Source organism: Schistocerca gregaria, chromosome 1 (assembly GCF_023897955.1).
Source record: "Schistocerca gregaria isolate iqSchGreg1 chromosome 1, iqSchGreg1.2, whole genome shotgun sequence".
NCBI lineage: Eukaryota > Metazoa > Arthropoda > Insecta > Orthoptera > Acrididae > Schistocerca > Schistocerca gregaria.
In genome coordinates, this window is record NC_064920.1 from 857905917 (window position 1) to 857932633 (window position 26717).

Genomic DNA, 26717 nt, shown 5'->3' on the forward strand with positions numbered 1-26717 from the left:
CAAGAGAACGCCATCATTATTTAACCATACAGTAATGCTGCATGCCCTCGGGAAAAATTACAGCTGCAGTTTTCCCTTGCTTTCAGCCGTTCGCAGTACCAGCACAGCAAGGCCATTCTGGTTAGTGTTACAAGGCGGAGATCAGTGAATCATACAGACTGTTGCCCCTGCAACTACTGAAAAGGCTGCTGCCATCTTCAGGAACCACACATTTGCCTGGCCTCTCATCAGATACCCCTCCATTGTGGTTGCATCTACGGTACGACTACCTGCATCGCTGAGGCACGCATGCCTCCCCACCAACGGCAAGGTACATGGTTCATGGGGGGAGGGTGGGGACTTTATGCTGTTAAAATAATATTTTTAATAATTGTGATTTCTCGATGTCCTGTAATGCAGGAACTATTTAGTTGTAGGGGGAAAAATAATGAACAAGACGTTTTTTGTGGCAAATTTAATGTATTTTAATTTTGTATTGGGAAACATTTTCACTAAAAGCCAACATTAGAGATTTTTTTTTAAAAAAATTACCACTGAATGCCCCCTCCCTCTACTATCACCCTATCAGTCAGGTTTTTTTAACCCTCCCCCCATACCCCCAAACACTGTACAAAAATTTGTGACTACATGAATTTTTTCCCCAGAGTTGACTTTTTTTTTTAGTCTTCACTGACTGTCATAACACACACCACTTTCAACTTACAGAACTGAAGATAAAGTGCCTGGTATAATTGTCTCATAATGCATTTTTATATATGTATTCTCATACACAATTTACTTACAATTATGGCATTATTTATAAAATATTTCATTTTGTTTTGCCATATTTATGACTTAACTATGCAGCTATCTCAATGAGCTATTTATGTCAGAGATGTAAGTCTTATTACACTTTTTTTATCTGTGATGAACACAGTTTTATTTGATGTAAATATTTCAGACTATATTCTGTCCTGAACTATCTATATATTAAATAATTTTATCCATATTATCAATATATTTTTTGTTTGGAACTCCAGTTTATTTGTTGGCTTTTTTTCAAGTGCAGATCTCTAAACAATGGAAAATCCAGGATGGAATGTAACAATCAGAGAAGGAAAGTTGCTACTCACCATACAGCAGAGATGTTGAGATGCGACTCAGCATCTCCGCTATATAGCTCGTCTAAAACGTTCAAATGTCTCCCCCCTTCCACTCTATGAAGAATTGTAATGCTACTGCTTATGTCTAATTCAGAGTACTGTTTGCAAGGTGAGTACTCAATTTGGAGAGATTGTTTTTGCTTTTGTTTCTATGTTCATCAGATTGTAACTGTAGTTAATGATATTTGAATGAAGAAGAAGTAAAAATGATTAGTTCGTGCATGACATGTAGCCTACAGTGTGTCACAGGAGAAGTGATGAGGAGGATACTTCACTTTAAAGAGGACAACAGCTATTTAAATAAAATTTATGCAACTATTTTACCTTCATCACATTTCTTCCTGATGCGAAGAGCTGCCGTTGTGTCACTTTCTTAGCAGAATGTGGTAGCAACAGCCCACCTAAAATATGGATAAAACATACATTTATCATCCTCTTTGATATTTAAATAATGGTGTGAGGACTGATCAACTCTCACTGTACTAATAATGTTTGTTAAGTGTGGTAAAAATATGTTTAAGATCTCCTTTTACAAACACATTCTTCATTCCTGATTATACATTTTTTTCCTATAACCTTTCAGGAAAACATGTCAACCTCTGCAAAATAGTAGTTGATAGCAATGATTATTTTCTCATTGAATGCATATTTATTCCCATTCTAGAAGACAATCAAGGTTGAGAAAGCAATTTAAATCCCAAATCAAACATTTCTGTCACTGTGACTGCTGGAATAACTACAGAATGTTGTATTGCCATGGTGAAACATCTTTTTGTGCAAGGCAGTTATAAGTGTCGAGAAGCATGAAAAGTTAGCAGTGGTTGCGAAGAGCTTGAGACAAGGTTGCAGCCTATCCTCAATGTTTTTCAATCTGTACACTGAGCAAAGAAACCAAAGAAAAATTTGATGAAGGAGTCAAAATTCAGGTGGAGAAATAAAAATTTTGAGGTTTGCTGATAACACTATAATTCTGTCAGAGAAAGCAAAGGACATGGAGAGACATTGAACAAAATAGTATCTTGAAAAGAGGATATAAGATGAAAGAAAACTAAGGGTACTGTAATACAATATTACAAGTGGTGGAGTAGTTCTGCTACCTGGGCTATCATAAGCTATTTTACTGCCCAAGTACAGAGGTACAGAGGATATAAAATGTAGACTGGCAATGGCAAGAAAAGTGTTTCTCAAGAAGAGAAAATTGTTAACATCCAATATAGATTTAAGTGTTCGGGAGTGTTTTCTAAAGGTACTTGTCCGGAGTGTAGCCTTGTATAGAAGTGAAATGTGGAGAAAAAACAATTTTAGAAACTACAAGAATAGAAGTTACGGAAATGTTTGCTACAGAAGAATGCTGAAGATTAGACGGTTAGATCATGTGGTTAATGAGGAGGTACTGAATAGAATTCTTAATAATGGAATGGCTTAATAGGACATCCTGTGGCATCAAGGGATCGGCTGTTTAGTACTGGAGGGAAGTGGGGTGGGGGACAACAACTGTAGAGGATGAGACCAAAGGATGTATGTTGAAGTAGTTATTCAGCGATGAAGAGGTCTGTGCAGTACAGAGTAGCATGGACAGCTGCATCAATGCAGCCTTCATACTCAACATTACAATAACAACAGATCAATTTTCACAAATTTGTGTTTCAAACAGTCTAACAACGAAGCATAAGTCAGTAATGGCTGTGTCTTTTTGTATGAAATCTATAAGTATTATAGCCTGGAACCTAAAGGAAGTGAACAAATCTTATCAGCAAATGAAATGGTCTTTATGCATTGTTTTGACTGCTGTGTAGCTTTGGTGTGTAATAATGGACCCAGATTTCTCTTTGTCACTAACTGGTACATTAAATCCTGTAGATTGAGATTCCCCATTGCAAAAAATTGACGTAAAAAATTCTTTCAGATGAGTTTATGGTCAATAGTAAACACTTGAGACACCCATTGCACACACAGGTTTTTAACTTACAGTTTTTATTGTGTGCTTATTCACCTGATACAGATCAAGTATTTCATGCATTTTTTTTACATGGCAGTGTTACATAATGAAATGCAGATTTCTTTCAATTATCTTCACTGTGGTGATCCTAACTGAGTAGAAGAGCGTTTTTCGCATGCCATGTATAGCCACATTTTAATCTCATCAGTCTAAAAACAAATCTTATTAAGAGCTAGTTCATAATCACTGAGAAATCCAAACAACTCTAATTCCATCTGTTTTGCAATCAAACTTTTCAACAGAAAACGCTTAACAGCAGCACAAAACTATACCCCCCACCCCCGGTCCTCCCTCCCACCATATTCCGTAACAATTGCAAGAACAATCAATGTCGACAAACTATACAACTCTTATGATTCATGTTTTGTTTATAATACTAAACAAAAAACCATTGTACAGGAGAAATGGTGTGTGTAATGACTGAGACAAAAACAAGACATCATCTTTCCAGTATCATAAATATAAGTGGTGTGTTTTAGAATCACTGTATTCTTAATTGACAGTTATCTGGCACATCCAGCAATTTTACACAATTTCTTTCATTTTGTGGAAGTTGAAAATTTGTGATAAGTTCCTATGGGACCAAACTTCTGAGGGCATTGGTCCCTAATCTTACACACTACTTTCAAAAAATGGTTCAAATGGCTCTGAGCACTATGGGACTTAACATCTTAGGTCATCAGTCCCCTAGAACTTAGAACTACTTAAACCTAACTAACCTAAGGACACCACACACATCCATGCCCGAGGCAGGATTCGAACCTGCGACCGTAGCAGTCCCGCGGTTCCTGACTGCAGCGCTAGAACCGTACACACTATTTACTTAACTTAAACTAACTTATGCCAAGGACAACACACACACCCATGCTGGAGGGAGGATTCTAACATCTGATGTGAGGAGCAGCTCGAACCATGGCAAGGCACCTTAGACCGCGCAGCTACCCTGCACGGCTTTGATTTTGTTGTTTGGAGCTGTTAACAGACGTATACATTCCTTAATAAAGCCCAAAAAAAGTTAGTAGTATAGAAATCCCTCGGCCAAAAAGTAATCTGTTAGTATCAAGTGGGATCTGAAATTTTATATTACTTACATAATTCCTTTTTTTGTTGGTCTTAATATAAAGTAATCCACAACACACTGAAATAATTTTAATCATCAAACTTTCAGTTATGTTGCAAATATCTTTCTTACAAGGACCCCTTGAGTGCAAGGTTGCAAGTTCAATCTTTAGTAAGGCTGATTTGAAAGTAACAATTACAGACAATCTGTAATAGTTGGCAATCATGCTTTTTATTGCGCAATATGCTGTGAACCATTGATGAAGGGAAACTGGCAGTTTCCACATCCCTAGATTTCCAGAAAGCATTCACAGAATGCCACACTACAGATTGTTAATTAATGTCTGCACATACAGAATAAGTTCTCAGATATGGGAATGGCTCGAAGACTACTTAAGTGATATAATCCAATATGTTGTCTTGGACAGCGTATGTTCATTGGAGACAGGTGTATCAGCAGTACCCAAGAGAAATGTGATAAGACCACTCTTATTCTCTGTATACACAGGCAACCTGATGCCAGGGTGTGCAGCAATCTGTTACCATTTGTTACTAACACCTTAGTATACGGAAAGTGTCATCACTGGGTGACTGCAGGAGAATGCAGGAAGACATGGAAAAGTTTCTTACGGTATGATGAAAGGCAGCTATCTCTAAATGTAAAAAAACTTAGTTACTGCAAATGAATAGAAAAAACAATTCCTTAACATTCAATTACCATATCACAGGTTAGTGGTGTACTGTTTGGTGCAGTTACATTTCTGTAGCGTAGCAGAGCAACATGAAGTGAACGAGCACATGAGGCTTGTTTTACAGAAGGCAAATCGTCAGCTTCGGTCCACTGGGAGATGTCTAGGGAAGTGTAGCTCCCTACAAAGTAGTCTACACAAGGAAAATTTTATTTTAAAAGACAACAGTCACTTGAGATCGCAAATGACGTTTATTTTTCCAGTAACCTGTTACAGATACAGAAATATTCTTTACACCAGTACGTGAACCTGAAATTAACACAGTTGATCAGGGATAACATTTATTCACCTTCTACTACATTAAATAAGCAGCATAGCTACGAAATAAAAATACATTGTGCATATACACCACGGTAACACTTTTGAGGTGATGCGCAGAGCCTCTGTACATGCAAGGGAGCACCATTTGTCAACTGTTTTTCTTTTTACGGTCTTCAGCTTTCCTATGCTAGCAGAGTTCCATCCATAAAGCCACCACATGTGATCAATTGAATAACCAGTAGAGTGGAGCTACGATACTAGAAAATGGAGTGACAAGTGAAGAAATCTGAAAATTTCCAACATATTCTTCTGTTTGAGATCAACAGGTGGGTGACAGCAGCGGAGGCAGCCAGAAACATTTGCGCTGTGTATGGGGATAATGCCTCAATGGCAGAACATGACAAGAAAATGGTTTTCTAGCTTTAAGGAGGATCATTTTGACATCAGTGATTCCACATTCAGGAACACCTAGGGGTTTGATGAAGAGGTTAATCCATAATGATCCATGTCAGTGTACTCAAGAATTGGCAAATGTGATGAAATGTGATCATTCCTCTAATGTGTGACATTTGCCCACAATGGGAGAGGTTCAAATATCGGATGTATGGGCACTGCACACTTTAAGACAAAATCATACAAATCAGCAACTGGATACATGTACATCTGCTTGTTTGTCATCAATTGGTTCTTTATGTTAATGTGAAGAAAAGAAAGGAATGATGGGGCCCAAACAAAGCAGCAATTTCCCAGACAAAGATCTGTTCATACCCACAAAATATAATGTTATGCATATGGTGGAACAGCGATGGTGTGGTATACTAAGAATTTCTTCCTCGAAGTGTAACCATCACTGCTGACATTTATTGTCAACAAACGAGAAATCTTGCAGACATTATCCAAGAACAACTAAGAAGACTCCTTGAAGTATAGCTACTCCACAATACTGGCCACTTGCATTCTGCTAGACTGACAAAAAACACTATACAGTGAAATTCCGCTTTCACACTTTTCAAGGAACTTCAGAAAAATGGTGTAAAACATGGGAGAATGTAGCACGTGGGAAATAAAGCTTTAAGCTGTAAAAGTTACGTATAGGATACAGCTTGCACTTTATGTGTGATATATGTACATAACGGGCATCAAAAGACAAGTCATGGACTTGTTTATTATCTATTTAAGGTCTATTATCTAATAAAAACTGCTGAAGAAACTGGAACTGGTAAGTAGAACATTTCACACAATTTTGTATGTCACAATCAATGTTTTTTTTAAAGCCTGCAGCTGTCATTAATTATTTAAATAATGAAATACTGCACTAGTTACGTGTTTTTTCATGCTTAGCATGATGCATTTCAAGAATTTTCCCTTGTGTACACAAGTATGTGTACATAAGTATTTTGCGTGGTGTTTGAATGTGCGTTATTCTGCATCTCTTGCACTGGTTATCAGGTACTGTGTCTCATCAGTTCTGTAGAAAACCACACACACGTGCACACTCACATTGTATGTTTGTGTAACATCACAAAAAATAAATACGTAAATACTGCCCTTGACAACAAGAATAAATTCTTGAAACACGTTTTGCTCAGCATGAATAAAACACTTAACCAGCACAGTGTTCAACCTAAAAACATTAAGCAATGCAAAGAGAAGGACAGCGTAATCTAGCATTCCAAGTGGCCATACGCCGAAACACACTAAATATTGTTCAACAAAGGTGTCATGATTACCACAACATTCACGAAACTGCGTTTGCGTAATAGAGACACTTTGGAAATGGTTGCGATTGTTCATGATATCTTCATTCGAACGAACCTAGTTAATCCCATCAGCCACCACGCCAAGTAGAGCTGGGCAGCAGCGGGAGACACATCACAAATTGTTCCAACTTTTATATGTTTACCAGTTCATATCCAATGAGTAGAGTGCCCTGATGTCAAGAAACTTAACCACGTAATATCTGTAAACACTACTGGGCAGCAAAGATGATGCCAGTGTCATTTTTTCTCAACAAACATTTCTTCGTAATGCGTAAATCGCGGGAAAATTATAAAAAATAAAATTTTCACGGGCTTCCAGCCACGTCAGGTAGTTAAAATCCCACAAGCTTTCAACCGAGCTCTCCTCAGTCATTGTCAAGTGTTACGACTGACACCTGTGTCTTCGTGGCCACGTCGCCATATACGGTAATGTTTTCATCCCGCGTCTGTCGTGCCCATTTTAACCTCGCCATGGCCAGGACCCAGGCTGTGCTGAGCTGCAAACCGCCGTCCTTGCTGATGGTGTTTTCAGATGTTTTTATTTCTATAGCTCCTTTTATGATACTATCCAAAAATCCCTTCATCCTCATAACGACAGATCATTCGTCGAATAGAATTCGGGGTCCATTTTCAAAGGCGTGTTCTGCCACAACTGATTTTTCTGGATAGCGTAGGCATAAGCACCTCTCGTGTTCTGCCCGGCGTTGCTCCACAGTGCGTACTGTTTGGCCGACGTAGTAACAGCCACACTGAAATGGTATCTTGTACACTCCAGGCGTTCTAAGTCTTAGATTGTCCTTCACAGGCCTCATGAGCTGTCGAATTTTTGCTGGGAGCCTGAACACCGATGAAATGTTATATCTTTCAGGAGCCGGCTAATCTTTCCCGACACTGTACCAAAGAAAACACTAGTTTCTTGCTTTCTTCTTATGTGGTGTTCTCTTCTCTGTTGGTGTGTTTCTTGTGTGTCACCCCAGATACAGCCTGTGACACTTGTCTGTGGCTGTGCCCGTGTCCATGGAAGACTTTTGGAGGTGGTTCAGTTATGGTGGCAGACTTTCAGCATCAACTTTAGCATGATGGATGAGGGTATTCAGAACGCCACATTTTTGTGCTGGATGGTGGTGGCCGAGAGTGTGCAGCACGTGTCTGTTTCCTGTAGACACTGCGGCTGAGGTGCCCATTGGTTTCCCGTTGTACGAGAACGTCAAGGAAGGGCAATGCACTATCTGTCTCTACTTCCATCATAAACTTGATGTGGCAATGAGTACTTTTCAGGTATTCTAAGAATTCTCCCAGTTTTTCACAACCATGGGGCCAGATGATAAAAGTGTCATAAATGTAATGATAAAAACAACTTGGCTTAGCTAGAGCCCTGTCCAAGGCAATGTCTTCAAATTTTTCCATAAATAGGTTGGCTATGGATGGAGCTAATGGGCTTCCTATACCCACGCTGTCCAACTGGTCGAAATACTGGCTGCCATGTAAGAAATACGACGATGTCAACATGTGCTTAAACAGTCCCACAATTGTGCTATCAAACAACTGCCTATTACCATGGGGAATGAACGCTCACTAGTGCTGCCACTCCAATGATAATATGTGATTACCAGTTGCCAGTAAACAAAATCTGTTCCACTGCATGCCTATCATTTTGTTATAAAACATGTAGTTAAGGACAGTGAATTATTTTCAGATAAAGATTAGTATCTAAGAATCTTTAGGAAAGTTAAAAATAAAATTATAAAAGGGGTCAATCCAAATGAAGTGGTGTCCAATAAAAATTAAGTTGGTTGCTTGACCATTTTTGAATATTTTAATTTTTTTTTGTGTGATTACCCTGTAATTGAGAAGTTCAAAACAGTTTTTAAAAAAATTTTACCTTCACCTTTACTGAATGGCAGCCATTTTCGTTTGTATGTGCATGACAATGTTTCAGTTTAGAGACATTAGCAAAAATATGAATATCTCTGTGGTGGGTTAAGTTACAACACTGTAGTTGACATTATTGTTTTTAGATAAGTGTCCTCTACAACACTGTCTATTACACAATATACCCTAAATTCAAAAATAACCAGTCAAAATGAGATGCAAAGTTTGGTATCCAAATTTTCAAAAATCCACTTTCCAGGCCCAAAAATAACAAACAAGGAGTGATTTATGAGAGTCTATTTTTTCCTATAGTTAGATATCATACACTACTAGCCTCATATAGAGCAAGAACACTTATAAATGTTTCCTTAATTTTTTTATGAATTTTTGAAATTTGAAAATTTTCATTTTTCGTGAAGTTTGGGGTAAGTTATCTGCGGTGGGACTGAATATAAAAATATGATTTTTGCACAGTTTGTACACCTATATGAGAGCAACGTACTGTAAAAATTTCAATACTGGTATCTGACTGTGAACAATGATATGAATTTTTGAAAATGAGGAGATAATTCACTTACTCTACAACTTATCTCATGGCAGTTGCCTATTCATGTGTTATATTGGCAGGATATAATCAATTATTATTGAAGTAAGGCACTGAATTATATGTAAAAAGTGGAAACATCAGTGAAATTAACATTTATATTATTTTGAAATACTTAAAATAAATATTTTCAATTAACATCCTTCAAGATGCAACTGTTCCTAAAATTGGTGGTGAATGTTAAGAACACTTATTTCTTCTGACACCTTCTGTGATATAGAATAAGACCTCCCAGTTGCTGTGGTAAGTCCAAGCACTGAAAGTTTCCTTAAAACATTTTCCATTGGTATCCAAACTTTGTCACTAGTAAATTTCTTGAATGATGTTCTTGGGTCAGCAGGGTGGCAAAAAAAACATTGTTTTCCAAACTTATTCTTTCAATCTCTGCAAGACACCACTGTCCATCATACACACATGCCACTATGTCATTCAACGTTAATGACACAATGATCCTCATTAATTTCAGTTTCTGATGTTACATAGCATCGAACTAAGTTTTCTGCAATGCCAAGGAATTTGTGGAAATGCCTTGTTCCTTTTATTGCTATACAGTTTTCAAATCTGGTTTGACGTGTTGTTTTCATATGCAGAACTATTTCTTTGTTGATCAGAAAATAGGTAATGCCTTTAATATTATCCTTGTAAAAGATATGCATGTCCTGTACTGTGAGAATTTGGTCTGTGGTTGGTCTTTTAGGCTGGTTACACTTACTTCACGTTTTGTTGTACCTCCTACTCCATCACATGCATTTTTACCATGGCAAGATGCAAAAGAGTGCCATTCAGACTCCAACCCAAAGTCTACTTTGTGCTTGCACAGATTTGAAAAACACTTTTTTGTTCTTATACTGACTACCACTTCCATCTGAAAAGTATATCAGCTTCTCAACCTTGGGAAAATTTTCTTTTATGTAACTTATTACACACTTTTGAACCACGAACCTACTATGCTGTCATAGTAGGAGGAGAGGTGATACTCCTATGTGGCACTTGCCAGGTGGCGGATAGGGAAGTCCACACCAGTTTACCGACGGACTTGAGTGAAATAAAATAGCTCTCGCGGACCAAACACACCCTCTGCAGTTAACAACCATAGTTGTAAATCGTAGCTTGCTCCAACTAAGGTTGACAACCTTCGAAAGTCAAAAATGGAAAGGTCTTTTAGGAAAAAAATTCCACCATCCTGCTCAAAAAGGCAGGAAAAGGCTACATCGGATTCGGTGGGTAGTCAACTAGAAGACAGCAATGAATCACAGTGTTTGCAACCATGAAAATGCACACTAAAACACAAAAAGGAGATTAAACATGAGCAGATAAATTATATAGCAACACACAACATAAACTCACTACTTCAGACTGGAAAACTCAGAAAGCTCACAGATGAACTAAATAAACAAAAAATTTTAATAACAGGGATCCAAGAAATGAGAAAAACCACAGAGAACCCATTCGAATCACAAGGATACAGAATTTATAATGGGAAACCAGGACCGAGGGCAAAGAAACAATGTTCCCAGTTTGGAACAGGGTTTTTAGTAAACATAAAAATAATAGATTAAGTAACGGATTTCCCAGCAGTATCACCAAGAATTGTGACTAAGCTTTAAAACAATGAATAAAATCTATACAATAATAAATGCTCATGCCCCAACAAATGAAAAAAATTGTCTAACAAAAACAAAGGAAGAGGTAGATAAATTTTGGGACCTTCTAGAACAAAGTGTGAACAGAATAAATAAAAAGAATGTAAAAATCTAATTGGGAGATTTCAATGCTCAGTTGGGAAAAGAAAGGAAATATAAAGATATAATTGGAAAATGGAGTCCACATAAATTTACCAACAAAAATGGTCAAAGACTTTTAGAACTCTGCAGAGAACATAACCTTATATCTAAATCAAAATACTTTAAGAGGAAAACAAGTAAACTTAAAACATGGAAACATCCAGACTGGAGGAAGGGGGAGTGGCAGCTAGACCATGTCTGTATAGACAAAAATTTTCATAAGGAGATCCACAATGTTAAAGTACTGAGAGGAGTAGACACAGGCTCAGACCATTATATAGTTAAAATTAAAATCAAATTCACTCCATTAAAGAAGAGTACCAGAAAAACTAATAAAATAAAAAGGAGGTTTGACCCACACCAGCTAATTAAAAGTAATAAATACCAACAAATAACACAAATCATCTAATTAACAGATGATCTAGAACAACTAGTGCCTAATCTTAAAAAAGAAGCAGAGAATCTAGCTCCCTTGAACCCACGAAGGAAACATGCATGGTGGACATCAGAATGTGACAAAATCCATGAAGATAGACACCATGGATGGTTAAAGTTTCAAACACATAAAACTAAAGAAAATGCCATCAACCTAAAAAATGAAAGAAAAAAATTCACACAAAATATTAGAAGAATCAAGAGAGGATTCTATAAAGATATTACAAACTCTATAGAAGGTAATTATCATAAAACCAACTCCAGGAACTACTATAAAAATATCAGGCCCCTATACTAATACTGAAAGATGAAGATGGAAGAATGACACACAGTAACAAGGAAAGTGCAGAAATCATAGCAAAAGCATTTAACAAACTTCTAAATTGCAAGGAAACAAAAGAACCCTTACAAATCAACATAAATACCCCAATAAAAACCAAACCTAACAAACTAGACCCTCCAACTTTCTAAGAAGTAGAAAACATTCTTAAAGAACAAACAAAATTATAAGGCATGTGGAGAAGATCAGGTTTTTGCTGACATGTGGAAATATGCAAGTGACACAGTCAAGACGACCTTACACATGGCTCTAACAAAAATTTGGGTAACAGAATGATTCCCCGAACATTGGACCACAGCTATCATCCACCCACTACACAAAAAGGGAGATGAGAGGAATCTCTCTCCTAGATTGCACATACAAAATTCTATCCAAGATACTACATGAAAGAATCAAGGAGCAATTAGAACAGGAGTTAGGGGAATATCAAGGAGGTTTCAGACCATGGAGAAGCTGTGCAGAGCAGATAATTAGTTTAAAATTGATTATGGCATACTACAAGAAATGGAACAAACCTCTGGCAATAACATTTCTAGATTTTAAGAAGGCATATGACTGTCTCCACAGACCTTCAGTATTAAAAATTTTAAGAAATCTATGACTCCGTCCAAAACTAATTAAAATAATACAACTCACTCTAACCAACACCAAATCAAAAGTGAAGTTTAGAGGAGAAATTTCAGAACTATTCCTCATAAAACCAGGCTTAAGACAAGGTGACTGCTTATCACCATTACTGTTCAACTGTGCACTGGAATACATAATGAGAGAATGGTACAAGGACAATCCAAAGATGATAAGAATTGGAAGTGCAAAAGATGATATTAGCTTAAACTGCTTGGGATTCTCTGATGATCTTACTCTCCTAGCTAACACTGTTCAAGAAGCCAGGCAACAAGTGAAATCACTACAAGAAATAGCAGAGAAAGTAGGCCTTAGAATATCATTTGAAAAAACGGAGATTATGCTAACTGATCCACCACTTGCAAACAAAATTACAATAGGAGAACAGGAAATCAAAATTGTTGATAAATTTAAATATTTAGGCAAAATTATAATAAACAATCTAAATGAGGAGCCATCATGGCAGACCAGAATAAAAAACTGAACAATGCAAATTACATTATCAAAACTACATACAACAAAAAAAGCCTATCTATAGAAGCAAAATTGAAACACTATAAAACAGTTACACAATCAGAAATAACGTATGCAGCTGGAACTATCTTAAAAACAACTAATACAGCAGAAATTGACAGAATACTAAAAATAGAAAGAACAATAATTAGGACATGTATAAATAAACAGTATAAAATAAATGGACATTGGAGAACAGCATCAAATGAAACAGTATATAAGAAAATAGAACCAGTCATGAGCACGATCAGGAAGGAACATGTCTCATTCTTTGGACATCTGATGAGAACTTCAGTAAACAGAATTAGTCAAAATTGTGGAATAGCAAGAGTGACATTAAATGGGTCACAGAAATTAACGAAGATACATAAGAACTCCAAATTACAGTAGATGACCTAAAAAACAAGACAGAGAAAACCAGAATATTGCAAGACCCACAAACCAGACTATAGATGAAAATCAATAAAAGGAGTACAGGAAGAGTGGTCTCAGATGAAGAAAGAAAGAAAATATCTGAAAGAATGAGGAAATATTGGGCAGACAGAAGAGCAAAACACATTTCATATAAGAATAGACTCTAATAATTATATTACCTAAATATATTAAGTTATTGTTGAGCCGAATTGTATCCCTGCGTAACAACGTGTATACAACTTTGTATTTTTGACTAGAGTGGTCCAATGAAGGCCATAAAATAAATAATAATAATAAAATAAAAAACCACACATTTGAAACCTATGTACAGCCAAAGTGTTGTCCTCCAAATGGAATGCAAACTGAAGAACTGCAAACTTCTCATTTTTGAAGTAGAGTGGATGCACTGCTGCCTCGTCACTGACCCAGTGTTACCCTAGTATTGCATCCTGAATCACAAATGTAAAATTTTCTGCAAAATCAGATAGTACTATGCAGTCAATTTCATGACATTGTGCTTTTTTGTCCTTCAAAAACTTTGGATTTTAGAAACATAGTGGTGACTTTTGAGTTTTTGTAAGTTATCATTAAAGATTCTAAGTACTCTTCCTTAGATTTAACCACTGTTATCATTTCTGTCCTGTCAGTTGTGACCCATTGTCCGAAGGTAATACTGTCTGGCATTTCCTCCTCATATTCGTGAAACAATTCAGTGACTGTTTCCTTAGCAGGGCATTTATTACACAAACTCATCATGCTGTCATAACTGATAGTGTCACAGACCATTAAATCTAGTAACTCTTTGTAGCTAAGATCACTGAGTTTTGTACCCGCAATCATCAGTTTGACATTTTGATGGTATAAACAAACAGATACGGAGTATGTCCCTGAGGTCCCAGCCAAAATACATCAATTAGGGCGGAGGTCACAAAATTTTGACCTTCCAATTTTGCATTCACGATGAGAATTTTTGAAAGCTACATAAAGTTCATTTAAATTTGACAGCACTAGTCATTTCTGCTTTGTTACTTCAACTCCATTTATAACAACTCTTTTGCTATTTTTGCAACCTGGGGACAGTCTCCTGTTTTCATCATCTTCAAAAAAACGGCTGGATCTTTTTAATTGATTCTTCACTTATAGTTACTCTTCTTTCCTAAAACTGGAAGAATGCCTTGCTCTTTCATTAATTTGCGGGTAACTTTAACCAAACAAAGAGAAACATTGAATTCATGAACCATTTTTTCTCTTGACCATGAATCAGGGAGCAAACTTAAAATTTTAACTTTTTCCTCTTTAGATGTCAATGAACATTTAATTGTAAATTTCTCTATTAAGCTCAAATATTCAGTGTCAGATGATGCTGGTGGTAGGTTTTCTTCTTCTTTAGAAATAATGTTGGTATCTGTATTATTAAAGCATGATTCCAAGTCTTCTCTAATTTTGTCTGAAATTTGTTGTACCTTATTTTCAATAGGTGCTTTTCTTTTTCTGCTACTTAATTTTATTATTTTTGAAGCAGGAGATACGTCTAACTTAGAACAAGCAAACTCCAATATGCAACAGTTTCCTCATTAGGAATATAAATGTCGTTAACAAGTTTACATGATTCTGGTTCTGGATTCACAACAAATATTTTTGAGTAATAATTTGGGCACAGGGAATTTCCAGGAATCACATTACATTTCACTTGGGAAACTGTTTCACTCTCACATAATAAGGACAAATGTTCAAGTTTCATTTCCCTCAAACCTTTAGTGATGGGCTTTTTATGAACTTTAAGAATATATTTCTTCTCAAGATACCCACACACAATGATGTTACAGAAGAACTTACTCGAAATTTAAACAAAGTTTGTCTACCTCCATCAAAGTCACTGACATTTTTGAAGTTTTTTGAGAAACTGAACTGTAAACTGTTTTGTGACACACTTCACTTGCTATCTGCCCAACAGAGCACTGTTCATCCATGTTATTGCATTCCAGTTAATCTCTCAAAATTAATTACAAATTACACACAGAACAAAGCACATAACAAATTCTACACTTTCGATGAAGTATGTACATTCAGAACAGACTGACTACAACAATGCCACACCCAGCAAATAATGTACTTCTCTACTGACAATAAAACTAAATGTAAAAGGGCATTTTTATTACCATAGAACAAAAGCAAAAGCTCCTATTGTTTAATGGGGCATAATTAAAAATAAATAAACTAAATGAATATTGGGTGATAGTGTTAACTAAATATATTTCACAATTAAATTTTATCATAATGAAACAACAAACCACTTAAATAGGCAACAGCCATAAGATCAGTTGTAAGGTAATATGAATTATTTCCTGACTTTCAAAAATTTGTATCTCTGTTCACAGTCAGATATCAATGCTGAAATTTTTACAGTACATTGCTATCATATAGGTGTACAAACTGTGCAAAAATCATATTTTTATATTCAGTCTCACATGAGATAACTAACACCAAACTTCACAAAAAATGAAAATTTTCAAATTTCAAAAATTCATAAAAAATTAAGGAAACATTTATAAGTGTTATTGCTCTATATGAGGCTAGTAGTGTATGATATCTAACAATAGAAAAAATAGACACTCATAAATCACTCCTTGTCTGTTATTTTTGGGCCTGGAAAGCGGATTTTTGAAAATTTGGATACCAAACATTGGAAGTCATTTTGACTGGTTATTTTTGAATTTAGAGTATTTTGTGTAATAGACAATGATGTATAGGACACGTTTCTAAAAACTATCATGTCAATTGCAATGTTTTAACTTAACCCAGTGCAGAGCTACTCAAATGCATTTTATTCAACCACACAACATAACAGTTAACTACAATAAGTAATCGTAATCCCAAAACTTAAGTGCATCTGTGTCTATACCTCTTCCTCTTTAGCTCAGAGGCACTGCAAAAAATCAAACAGTTTACACTGCACACATGAAATATTTAGCAGACAATTCCTTGTTCACATCACTTTCCCCGAAGTGTCAATGGAATTTGGGGTTGAAATGTATCCTCCTCAATGAGGACCATAATGAATGGTCGCACTTGTGGTGTCGATATGTCACAGTACAGTGTCATGTTCGAGCTCGGTACTTGGGTGCATCGGAGCAGGCAACAACTAGTGTGAAGCTTTGTGACTTTGTTCCATTTAATGGACTGGCAGTTGTCAGTGGTCAACAGTGGGTGTATCCTGAAAAGGGCCAGCTATGGCAGCTATACTTTATGTTGGTGGATAAGGCCTGGTGAAACTGATGTTATTTTGAATGGCAGTATAGTGCAACTGACAGAGCTCACAGCCGTTCATAGACTAGTTGCCTATGGTGGATGCTTCTGATACACATCTGATTGAGTTTAATACTGAAAACTGTGGGCATGGTGTCTGCTTGTAAAGTGATTTAAACTGTGTTTGACAAGTGCTTCACTAGTTCAGCTGAAACTGTGGTAGTAACTGTACCTTTAGGTGTCCTAGATTTTGAGGGCTGCGCACATCCACTTGTTTGGTTAACCTGCCTAGAGATTACTTTGCTTGTTCAGATATTGGCTGACTTCCTTTGTTAACAGCAACTTTTTCAGTAACTGCCCCTTTGACTGGCCAAAGCTAAATTGTTTTGATTGGGTTTTACTCAGAAACTGGGGTAAGCCATTTCCTCAGAGATTGGGTTCTTCTAGCCATTGTGAGATTTATATGGTTCCATTAGTCATTGCCAAGTTCAATAAACTGAAGTTAGTTTAATTATGGCAGTACTCACTTATCAATTTACGTCCTTAAAATTTTACTGTTAAATATTTTAAATTTCTTTAAAAGATGGGGCTCTTCTAGTTACTATCCTCTGAGTCATTACTACACTGAAGTTATTAATTACACAGGGTGTAAACACGGACAAGGAAAAAAAATTCCCGGATTACCCGACTAGAAGTACACTTTCTACCGGGTGAAAACACACTTTTTCCATGTTAAGTGACAGTATATTTTCCCCCAGAACTGTAAAACTTATAAATCTTTTGAATGGTTATGGTTTTATACACGCGCATAGAATTTCCCGGCACTTTAGAAATGAAACTCAGGGAAAAAACATGTTTTGGAAAGATCTTTGATGTGAAGCAACATGTACCCTGCATATTTTCGTATTACGAAAGTATAAATTCTAATACCATCAAAAACCACATGTTACTTTCCCAAGCATTGAAATCAAGATGGCGATGCGCTTTTGTAAGCGTGATCACGTGATCTCACCAGCCGATGACAGCAGATATTCAGAGCATAGGATACGTGATGTAGTCAACCAATTAGCAACATCACTGTTAACTAGTGCAGACACTCAAACAAGAAAAGTTAATGGTCTAAACTGATATACATACTGTTACTACAAGAAAAGCAAAGCTTTCATGTATAATGTTGGTCTCCATGGTTAATAAGTGGCAAGAGAAGCTAAGCTTCCACATATAATGTTGGTCTTTTTGCGTGTGTTACACTTTAAGATATATTGCACAAATGTGGCAGCAAAATTTTAAACAACGAGATAAATGTCTGATCTGCTGGGCTCAAAAATCTTCTAAATGGCTCGTCATCAAAGAGTTTATTTTTAAATGAGAGTCAAATGCTGTGTGATTTAAGAAATTCATCATACATTCTCACACATCATTCAACTCGCATAAAAGGAAATTTACTTTGAAAATAACGCTTTTCAAATCACCATTCCCAATATTTTCCCGCGATCTGTTAGAAACAGATTCGTTTCAGCAGTTTCCAGAGGGCGCCAGATAACAGGCGACATCGCGCTTGCGCAGCTATGACGACATGTTCGTAATTGTAAAACATTAAAAGATCTTACATTATCTCATAAAAAAACAAGACATCACAGGATAACCCAAAAGCATTGGAATGTGCACATTTAAAGTGCATACTTTAAGTGCACATTCATATGTCCAGATTCCCAATGAAGTAGTGCTCAAACTGATATTGTAAGCTTCTCAGTGTGGTTTTCGGGATGTAAACTTTCTTGGAGTACCAGTACTGTATTATCTCATGTTTGGTTCTTTATTAGGGCATAATGTCAAATGTGCTAGATGATGAAAACGTGCACTTGAAATGCAGCGAACAGTTGAACCTAACCAATAGTGTGGAATGATACACTTCGTTTCAAATACACTGACTACCTCAGCGGAAAAGATTAATAAAGGCCAAATTTCTGTAGCATGCCAACAAAAAACAACTTCGTTGTTCTGCAAGGGAATGCTTGACTGTCAGAAAGGTGGAAATAAAATAAAATCTGAAACTAATAACAAATTTTGCCTTCCATAATTATGTGAATGTATTTTAATTCACTTGATAGCTTCCGGCCACAGAAATCCATTTTGTTTTCATTTGACGTGAGAGCATTAAACAAAGAGGAAGCAGTAAGATCACGGGGCACATGGAGAATACCCACTTCCCCACTATAGCTCAGACTGCTCTGCCCATCAGCCCCGGATCTATGATATTTCTGAATCGGGACGATACTTGATAGCATCTACTATAACAAAGAGATGAGCCTGGAAGAAAATGAGGTAACAATGCAGCCTCTGCAATAGCACCTTTTTTTCTGACCAATGATGCTGTCTTTTCATCAGTCCAATACAGCATGTCTCCAGTCTTAGGAAAAACCTTTTAGCATTGCGCCGAGAAATGCTGCCAACAGCGCATGACTGTGCACAAAACTGATTAAATTTTGTGAAGCTCAAGAAATGACAAAATTCTGATATTATCGTGGGATGGGGAAACAGAGAGAGAGCTTCCACTCTATTTTGACGTTACAGAGTTCCTTGTGATTTGATAAGGTGTTTACTTCTGTCACTCCGAAGACATATTTTTTCGGGTTAATTACTATACCATATACTTTTAGACTAGTGAACAGTTGCTCTAGATGTGCCATATGCTCTGCCTCATTAAACACTACAAGCAAGTAATCAATGGAGATGTAACAAAACCCTCAGTCTCTAGTTACTTCACATGAAGCACTGGTAAGTCTAAGCAGTACTGCAGAATCCGAACAGCATTCGCACAAATTCATGAAGTCCGAATGGAGTGCAAACAGCAGTTTTGGTTATACCTTCCGGTGATGAAAGCCATGGCGAGGTTGATCGCGGAGAAAACAGTCTAACCATAAATGTGTATATGTGGCACAGAATATCAGGTATCGTTCTGGCGTTAAAATTAACAAGACATGGTACCCATTATTTTTCTTGGGAGTATACGGAGCTGAGAGGTTTAACTACTATTTGAAGGGAGAAAGATCCCTAGTTCTAACATAAAAGAGAACTCTAGCATTGCCATATTTAGTTTTCTTTATTATTTTTTTATTTCATATAGACAATGAGGCTGTGTACGAATTAGCGGTACAGGTGTAGTGACAAAGTAACATACCGTTGAGTGTCTTACCAATGCTGGGGTAGGCGATGACAGGTGATTTCAGAGAACTAACAAATCACCTACAATCACAGGTGCGTTGTAGAATCAAGGAGGTATCAAACTGTGAATATCTGGTAGGAGGCTATAAATAGATAACACGTTAACTCCAACAATCTGATAAATCTGATACAGGACATCAGCAACAATCAAGCTTCAGACGAATTCTCATCGGAGATTGAAGTTTAAATGTAAGATGATGTAACCCTAAGTCTTAATGGAAGATCTATTCTCAGTATATAGGTGATTGCCATTAGTATTCTGTGGGGAAGATGAGACTTTGTAGGGATATGAAATGGAATTCTCACATAGGCTTAGTTGTGTGTAAAACAAGTGATATACTTTGGTTTATTGGTAGAAAACTGGGGAAGTGCAATCAGTTTACAAAAGAGATTGCTTACAAATCATTCTTGCGACCGTTCTAGAACATGCTCCGAGTGTGTTGAACCAGGGGATATTGAATATATACAGAGAAGCACAAATGGTCACATATTTGTTTAATCCATGGGAGAGTGTCACAGTGATACTGAAGGAACATAACTGGAAGACTAAGATAAATGTCCCAAGAAAGTCTATCAACAAATTTTTCCATGAAAATCTATCAACAAAATTTCCAAAACTGGCTTTAAATGATGACTCTAGGAATATACTACAACCCCTACATATCACTCAGATAGGGATCATGAGGATAAGATTAGAATAATTACTGCACACATAGAGGCATTAAAAAATCATACTTCCAATGTTTTACACGTGGCTGGAACAGGAAGAAAGCCTAATAACTAATACAATGCATCTCACAGTGGTTTGTAGAATATAGATGTAGATGTAAAAGAAAGGTAAAATGAGATCAGCACTTACATTAATGAGATATTGCAGCTGATATGAATAGTCAATGGCTGTCCAGCTTGAAATCAGTGACCATCACTACCAATTTCCAGTAGCATTTCCCTTGTCAGAGTGTGGTTGACATTTCTGAGCTTCAGCTCCAAATTTGTGATACCAGCAAATATTGCTCCTAGTGGATGAGCACTTGTTTCTGCTAGAAGAGTGTTGCCATCACAATGCACATGTGAAGCACCGTATTTGTAGGGCTGCAACTTGCTAAGAAAGTTCAGCTACTTGTGCTTGCAGTGGTTACAGAGAAGTCTGTTTTGGCAGAAGCAGCTATGACACTCATCAATGGAAACATCTTGAATACCTGATTAGCAGTGTGCACGAAAGCATTGAGATCACTAGTGCACCCACATGCAAGTACAACAGCCATATATTCCACAGAATATCATAATTAATTGCGTTACCTGCCAGTTTGTGAAGGCAACGAAGTAGTTGAGAAGATGGGACACTGCCGAGTTCCTCAGTGCAGAGCAAGTTTTCAGGTAGCTTAGTTTCTGACTGTGACAATCGCATTATAAGTGTGTGCTTGATAGTCTTATCTTCCAATGCTTGGTGGCGAAGCCAGGATGTCCTCTACTTCCGTAGCCATTGGCTCATTAAGTGCAGCCACCGCATAACTGTATGAGCTTTGTACGAGGGACGTGGCCCAAGCAAATTGTGGCCCGAAGGCAAATTGGCTTCTAGGTGGATAAAACATAAGTCAGGATATTTGACCAGCAAGGTGGTGGTTTCACACCAATTTAAGGATCATGTTTGCCACTAGAAGCTAATGTTTGTCATGGCTCGCTTTGATTATGTGATGTGGTTGCTCACAAGTGATTTTGCATGACCCAGTTGATACAAAAGCTTATGTATAGTTTTATTGCTCTGATGCACTATTCAGTTCTTCCACAAGCTATGTTATCGTTCTGACACGATTCAAAAATGGAGTATCAGCAAATGATGTGTGTAAATGCCATGAACTGCTACATGGAAAAGAAAGAGATGTTAGATATACTTGGTTGACAAATTGGCAGTATGGCTGCATACTGGTTGAAGAGTATTCTTCCTTTCGGTACAGTAATAACCAGCTTTGATCTTTCTTTGTCAGAATTCTGATAGACTCTCTCAGTGTGGTCATGGAAGAGTAACAATTGATAGGATTCAGAACTTCTGCCTTAATCTCTTGCTTTCTTAACTCAAAAGACCTTCGCTCAAGCTACTCAAAATGCTGCCCAAGTTTTTATGCTGACAGCCTGTACCTTAATCTTCGGAATTCCTTACTCCAGCACAGCACACACAATCTTCTAAACTGACTAGACTCTGAGAAGGATGATTCAATGCCTTGATAAATCTAAAGTAAATCATATAATGGACATTGCTGCATTTTTCAAACACTCCCACTGAATATATAGCTTCCATATCGAATCAAATTCTTTTCATAACTGCCAATACAAAGCCAAAAGCACATCTAACAAATAATTTAAACTATTGTCGGATACTTAACCAATTCAAAGTTACAAGAACATCCTAGCAACAAATAAAGAAAAAACATAACCTAAGACTATAATCTGTTCAAACATTGGCTAAACACCACTTTAGCAATTTGGGCTCATTGGGAGTGGTACCTCTTTTGGTTTTCTCCAAGTACAGAAGCAGTTCATCTAGCCAGTTGGTAGTGCAAATATGTTGAATGAGCAGTCTTTATTGTCTTGAAGTTCCATTTATTCACAAACACCAAGCTCTGGCAGGAGCCAAAATATTTTTTCTCAGGAAAAAAAGGCAAGATTAATCGAGAACCAAAGCCCTTCAAAATTAGGATCTGGCATTTACGTGTAACCGTACAGCCACCGATATAACAATGTACACGAAATCATAAAGTTGCATTTACACCGAGTTTAAAAACTTATTTCTGTTTGCAACTTTTTCTGTAACATCGTTCGCTTTTTGTCCCCCCACCAATATTAGTAAAACACACTTCCACATATACATTCACACTTTCTGCCACGCAGCAATTTCAGCAAACATTTCACACTGTGTATTTCCTTCAAGAGCTACACTATGACAAGCGAAGAGGAAGAATTAATGATACTCGAGGAATTTGTTTGAAAGATATAGCTGCCATCGGTGCACAAAAACATAATACAGGAAGTGTGGCACAAGTGACACGCTGTGTGAACTGAATTTGGAAGACATATCCGGTTTTTGTAACTTCACTTGGTTACCACCATCCAATTCTGAAATTCTTTATTAGAGAGTCAGTTCTTTCAATGAAAGACACAAATTACAGAAAAGCAATTCCTGTGAAGACTTGCAGTTACCCTCTGTTTTTTTAGCAACAGGTGATTATTATCAAAGCCTTGCATATTCATTCCACATTTTCAAAGCCAGTCATATCTCAAATAACTCCTGCAGTCGGTGAAGCTTGGGTTGAAGGGATGAAGGATTATGTAAACATAATTCAGTAACATTAATAGCATCAAAACACATCTAATTGATCATATATTTATACTTAATTTCATATTAAAATTATTTTAAATAAAGAAAACTAATTCAGTTTCAACGTCAGCCACACATCCAATGAATGTAACAGGGTAATCTATAGCTGATGATCATCCTGTCATATACATGTTTATTACTGGCTGCTGCCCCCAACATACATCATTTCTGCCTCCACAAAGCATTTATTTTTAATCGCACTCTCGTTAGGCAATAGCTCACGTAACTTGCTGACTACAAATTTTTCCAAAGTCAGACAACGAATCATGTTTCCTTGTTGCTGCAGTATTGAAAAATTAGACTATTTTTTATCAGTGTCACTGCTGTTAGTGCCAAACACAGCATTTTTGTAAAAAGTCATGCTTCTGTTTAACATTTTAATAAATTTGACAGTGAACATTCTAGAGACACTCTTCTGGACTCCAAGGCAAGATGCAACACTACAAACAGAGTAAAAACAAACACTAGCACAGCATAGTGGCATTTAGTGCTAGCAGGCATGGAATAATGTTCCTTTGATCTGTACTGACAGTCACGAAACACTGGTTTTGTGTTTGCATCATGTTGCGATCATTAATAGTCCAATACAGTGGTTCCCAACAGGTAGTCCGCGGACCCCCAGGGGTCCGCGAGACTGTGGCAAAGGGGTCCACAAGATGTTATTAGAATAAAAAATATATGAAATATATTTCTTATATTTTAATTAAATCTATTTCCTATGATAACAGATTTTTAGTTTTGGTCACTTCCTGCATGAGCAGAGCTTTAGCGAACGCTAACTTCTGCATCTAGCATCTTCCTAGAGCCAACTAACACTAACACACAAGTGCAAAACTAGAATTAGGTAGGATTTCAGAGCGAAAGTTTCAAGTTTGGAACCTAATATTTCAGAAATAATGGACTCCAAAGTCAGATTGAACTCATCGCATTAAGAACTGAAAATTAAAACTAACTGTATACTGATGGAGTATTCTGTTGTAACTTTTTTTTTCCCTCTCCAAATAAATAATACCTTGTATGAAATTAGTGATTTTTTTTTTCCACATGTCTACACGTTAAAGACCGTCACTCCCAGTTTAAATTTTTCCCTGTCATTTTCAATTCATACTCAATTTTTTTATGTTTTAAGGAGTTTGTTATACTAAACACCCAGATTTGAAGACAAAGATTTTGAGCAATAATCAAAAATTTAACAGTAACAATGATGGTTAAATCGAAATAGTTTTAAGCTAAATATTTTTTCAATAATGAATGTCAATATTTTTTTCAAGTACCAAAAATAGAAACCATATAAAAAGACTCTTAATTTGGCTCTTTTAGGTACCTGATACTGTGATATGACAAGGTACCAATCATGCTCGATGGGAGGGGGTCCTCGAGAAAATTTTGTTGGGAACCCCTGGCATAATCCGTATCACTTCAGGCAGGGAGGGGGGGGGGGGGGGGGGGGGATTACCCACCTAGTTGCGGATAAGACTCAGGAGTAAATAAGGAACTTTTTTCTTCCCCCTCCAAAAATATTCTTGCCCCAAGATACAGGCCTACAAAGATGGCACTGCGAACACCATTTTAAATAAGCGAATTTCATAATTTTTTTTTAAAATGCTGTATCTTTGTAACAATTCTAAATATTCTGATAAGAGTTGTTTTTATTTGAAAGATAATTGCTTTATGATTACAATGGTATCCTCCGTATGGACATTCTGTCAAAGTTCTTTTACTGTCACCTTTTTAATTTTTTTTTAATTTACAGAATTTTTTTAATTCTAATCCAAAAAAGTTAATTTTTTTCTGTTGATTAGTACCATGTAGTACTATGTACAATGTAAAGTAGAGCTTCCACTTTTTAAGTTGGACAGGTTTTATTTTAAAAAATCATTTTTTTAACTTTCAAGGGTAATGTATGTCTTCACTGAAGTTGTTTCTCACTTATTTCTTTGTTACAATGTTAATTCCTATTGTCTTTGTTGCACCTATTTCTTATCACTTTCTTTGTTGCAGTTATTTTCACTTTCATTGTTGCAGGTGTTTCTTACACTTTGTTATACTTTCTTGTCAGTTTATTTATCGTGGTTGTTCATTGCAGGTTTCTGTATTGTAGTTGTTCAATGCTAATTTGTTTACTGAAGAAACTTCTAAGAAACCGTATAATAACTCTTAATTTGGCTCTTTTAGGTACTTGATATTGTGATATGACAGAGTACCAATCATTCTCAATGGTAGGAATTTTTGTGAGGAATTTACCATTTGACACAGTTGCAGTGCGGTTTGTGAAAAGGACTGTTTGACATGTCTTCTGACTGGTGCCATTGGAAAGTGAAGTGTGCTGATTGTTTGCATATCCACAGAAAAGTGATATATAAGACAAACAAAAGAACTGGCTTTGTTCAGGTTGGGAACAAGTGTTCTCATTTGAAGACTGTTTCAAAGTGAAAATGTTTCCAGTGACTACTTTTTGTGTTCTAAATATTTTGACAGAACAACAATGATGATAGTATCTGAACAAGGTGAAGCCTCCCATGGTACAGATGATGCAGATTTTGCATCAGCAGAGGAAGAATTGAATACCCTGAATCAGTCAACTACAGAGGTAGGTGGTAGTCCCGTCAAGAAAATCCGTGAAGTCGAGTCATAAGCTTTATGCATCAAGAAAGCGCAGAGAAATTACTAAAGCTATGGATGAATACACTACAGCAAAACTGACCACATTCTCCGAAGTAGAAATTCCATCTTCAGAAGAAGACGAACCAAAGCACTCTTGCACCTTTTGCCATGAATTTTTCACAAATATCAATTCAGCTGTTGAATATTGTACATCCTACAGTGAAAAGGTGCAAGTTTTAATTATTATTCCAGAAACATTTTCAAAGAAAATAATTTTGAAGCATGTTCCATTAGTATCAAAGGACGTGGTAGACAAATCAAGAAATGTGAGTTCTTTAAAAGGAGTCTTTGGAAGACCAGATCCTTGTTATGGTCATCCTGTAGAAGCACAAAAAGTGCAATCATTTTATCTGGAAAATAAATGGGACCGTTCTCACAAAAAAAAGACATTATACCTGTAACAGCTGAAGGTCAAATAGTTGTGAAAGTGAAGAGGTACATAACTCGCAGTATTAAAGAAACTTTTGCAAATTATAAGAGCAACTATACAAGTTCACAGGTTGGGAGATCAAAATTTCACACACTACGACCACAATGGGGAGTTCCACACCCACCAAGAGATGTATACTTATGTGTGTACTGCAAGAATTTTGAACGTTGTGTGGTAACTTTGAAGAACTTACTGGAGCACTTGACATGTGACACCTTGGTTG

The 26717-nt window shown here is 36.6% G+C and overlaps 1 protein-coding gene across 1 annotated transcript in view; it reads right to left on the reverse strand.

The window, feature by feature from the left end:
- The window catches only part of LOC126272758 (uncharacterized), a 138287-nt gene that overhangs the window by 72270 nt on the left and 39300 nt on the right, over nt 1–26717 (reverse strand). The window contains exon 3 of the mRNA XM_049975878.1: nt 1467–1543. Coding sequence (XP_049831835.1) covers nt 1467–1543 — 77 coding nt within the window. The remainder of the gene's footprint in view (nt 1–1466; nt 1544–26717) is intronic.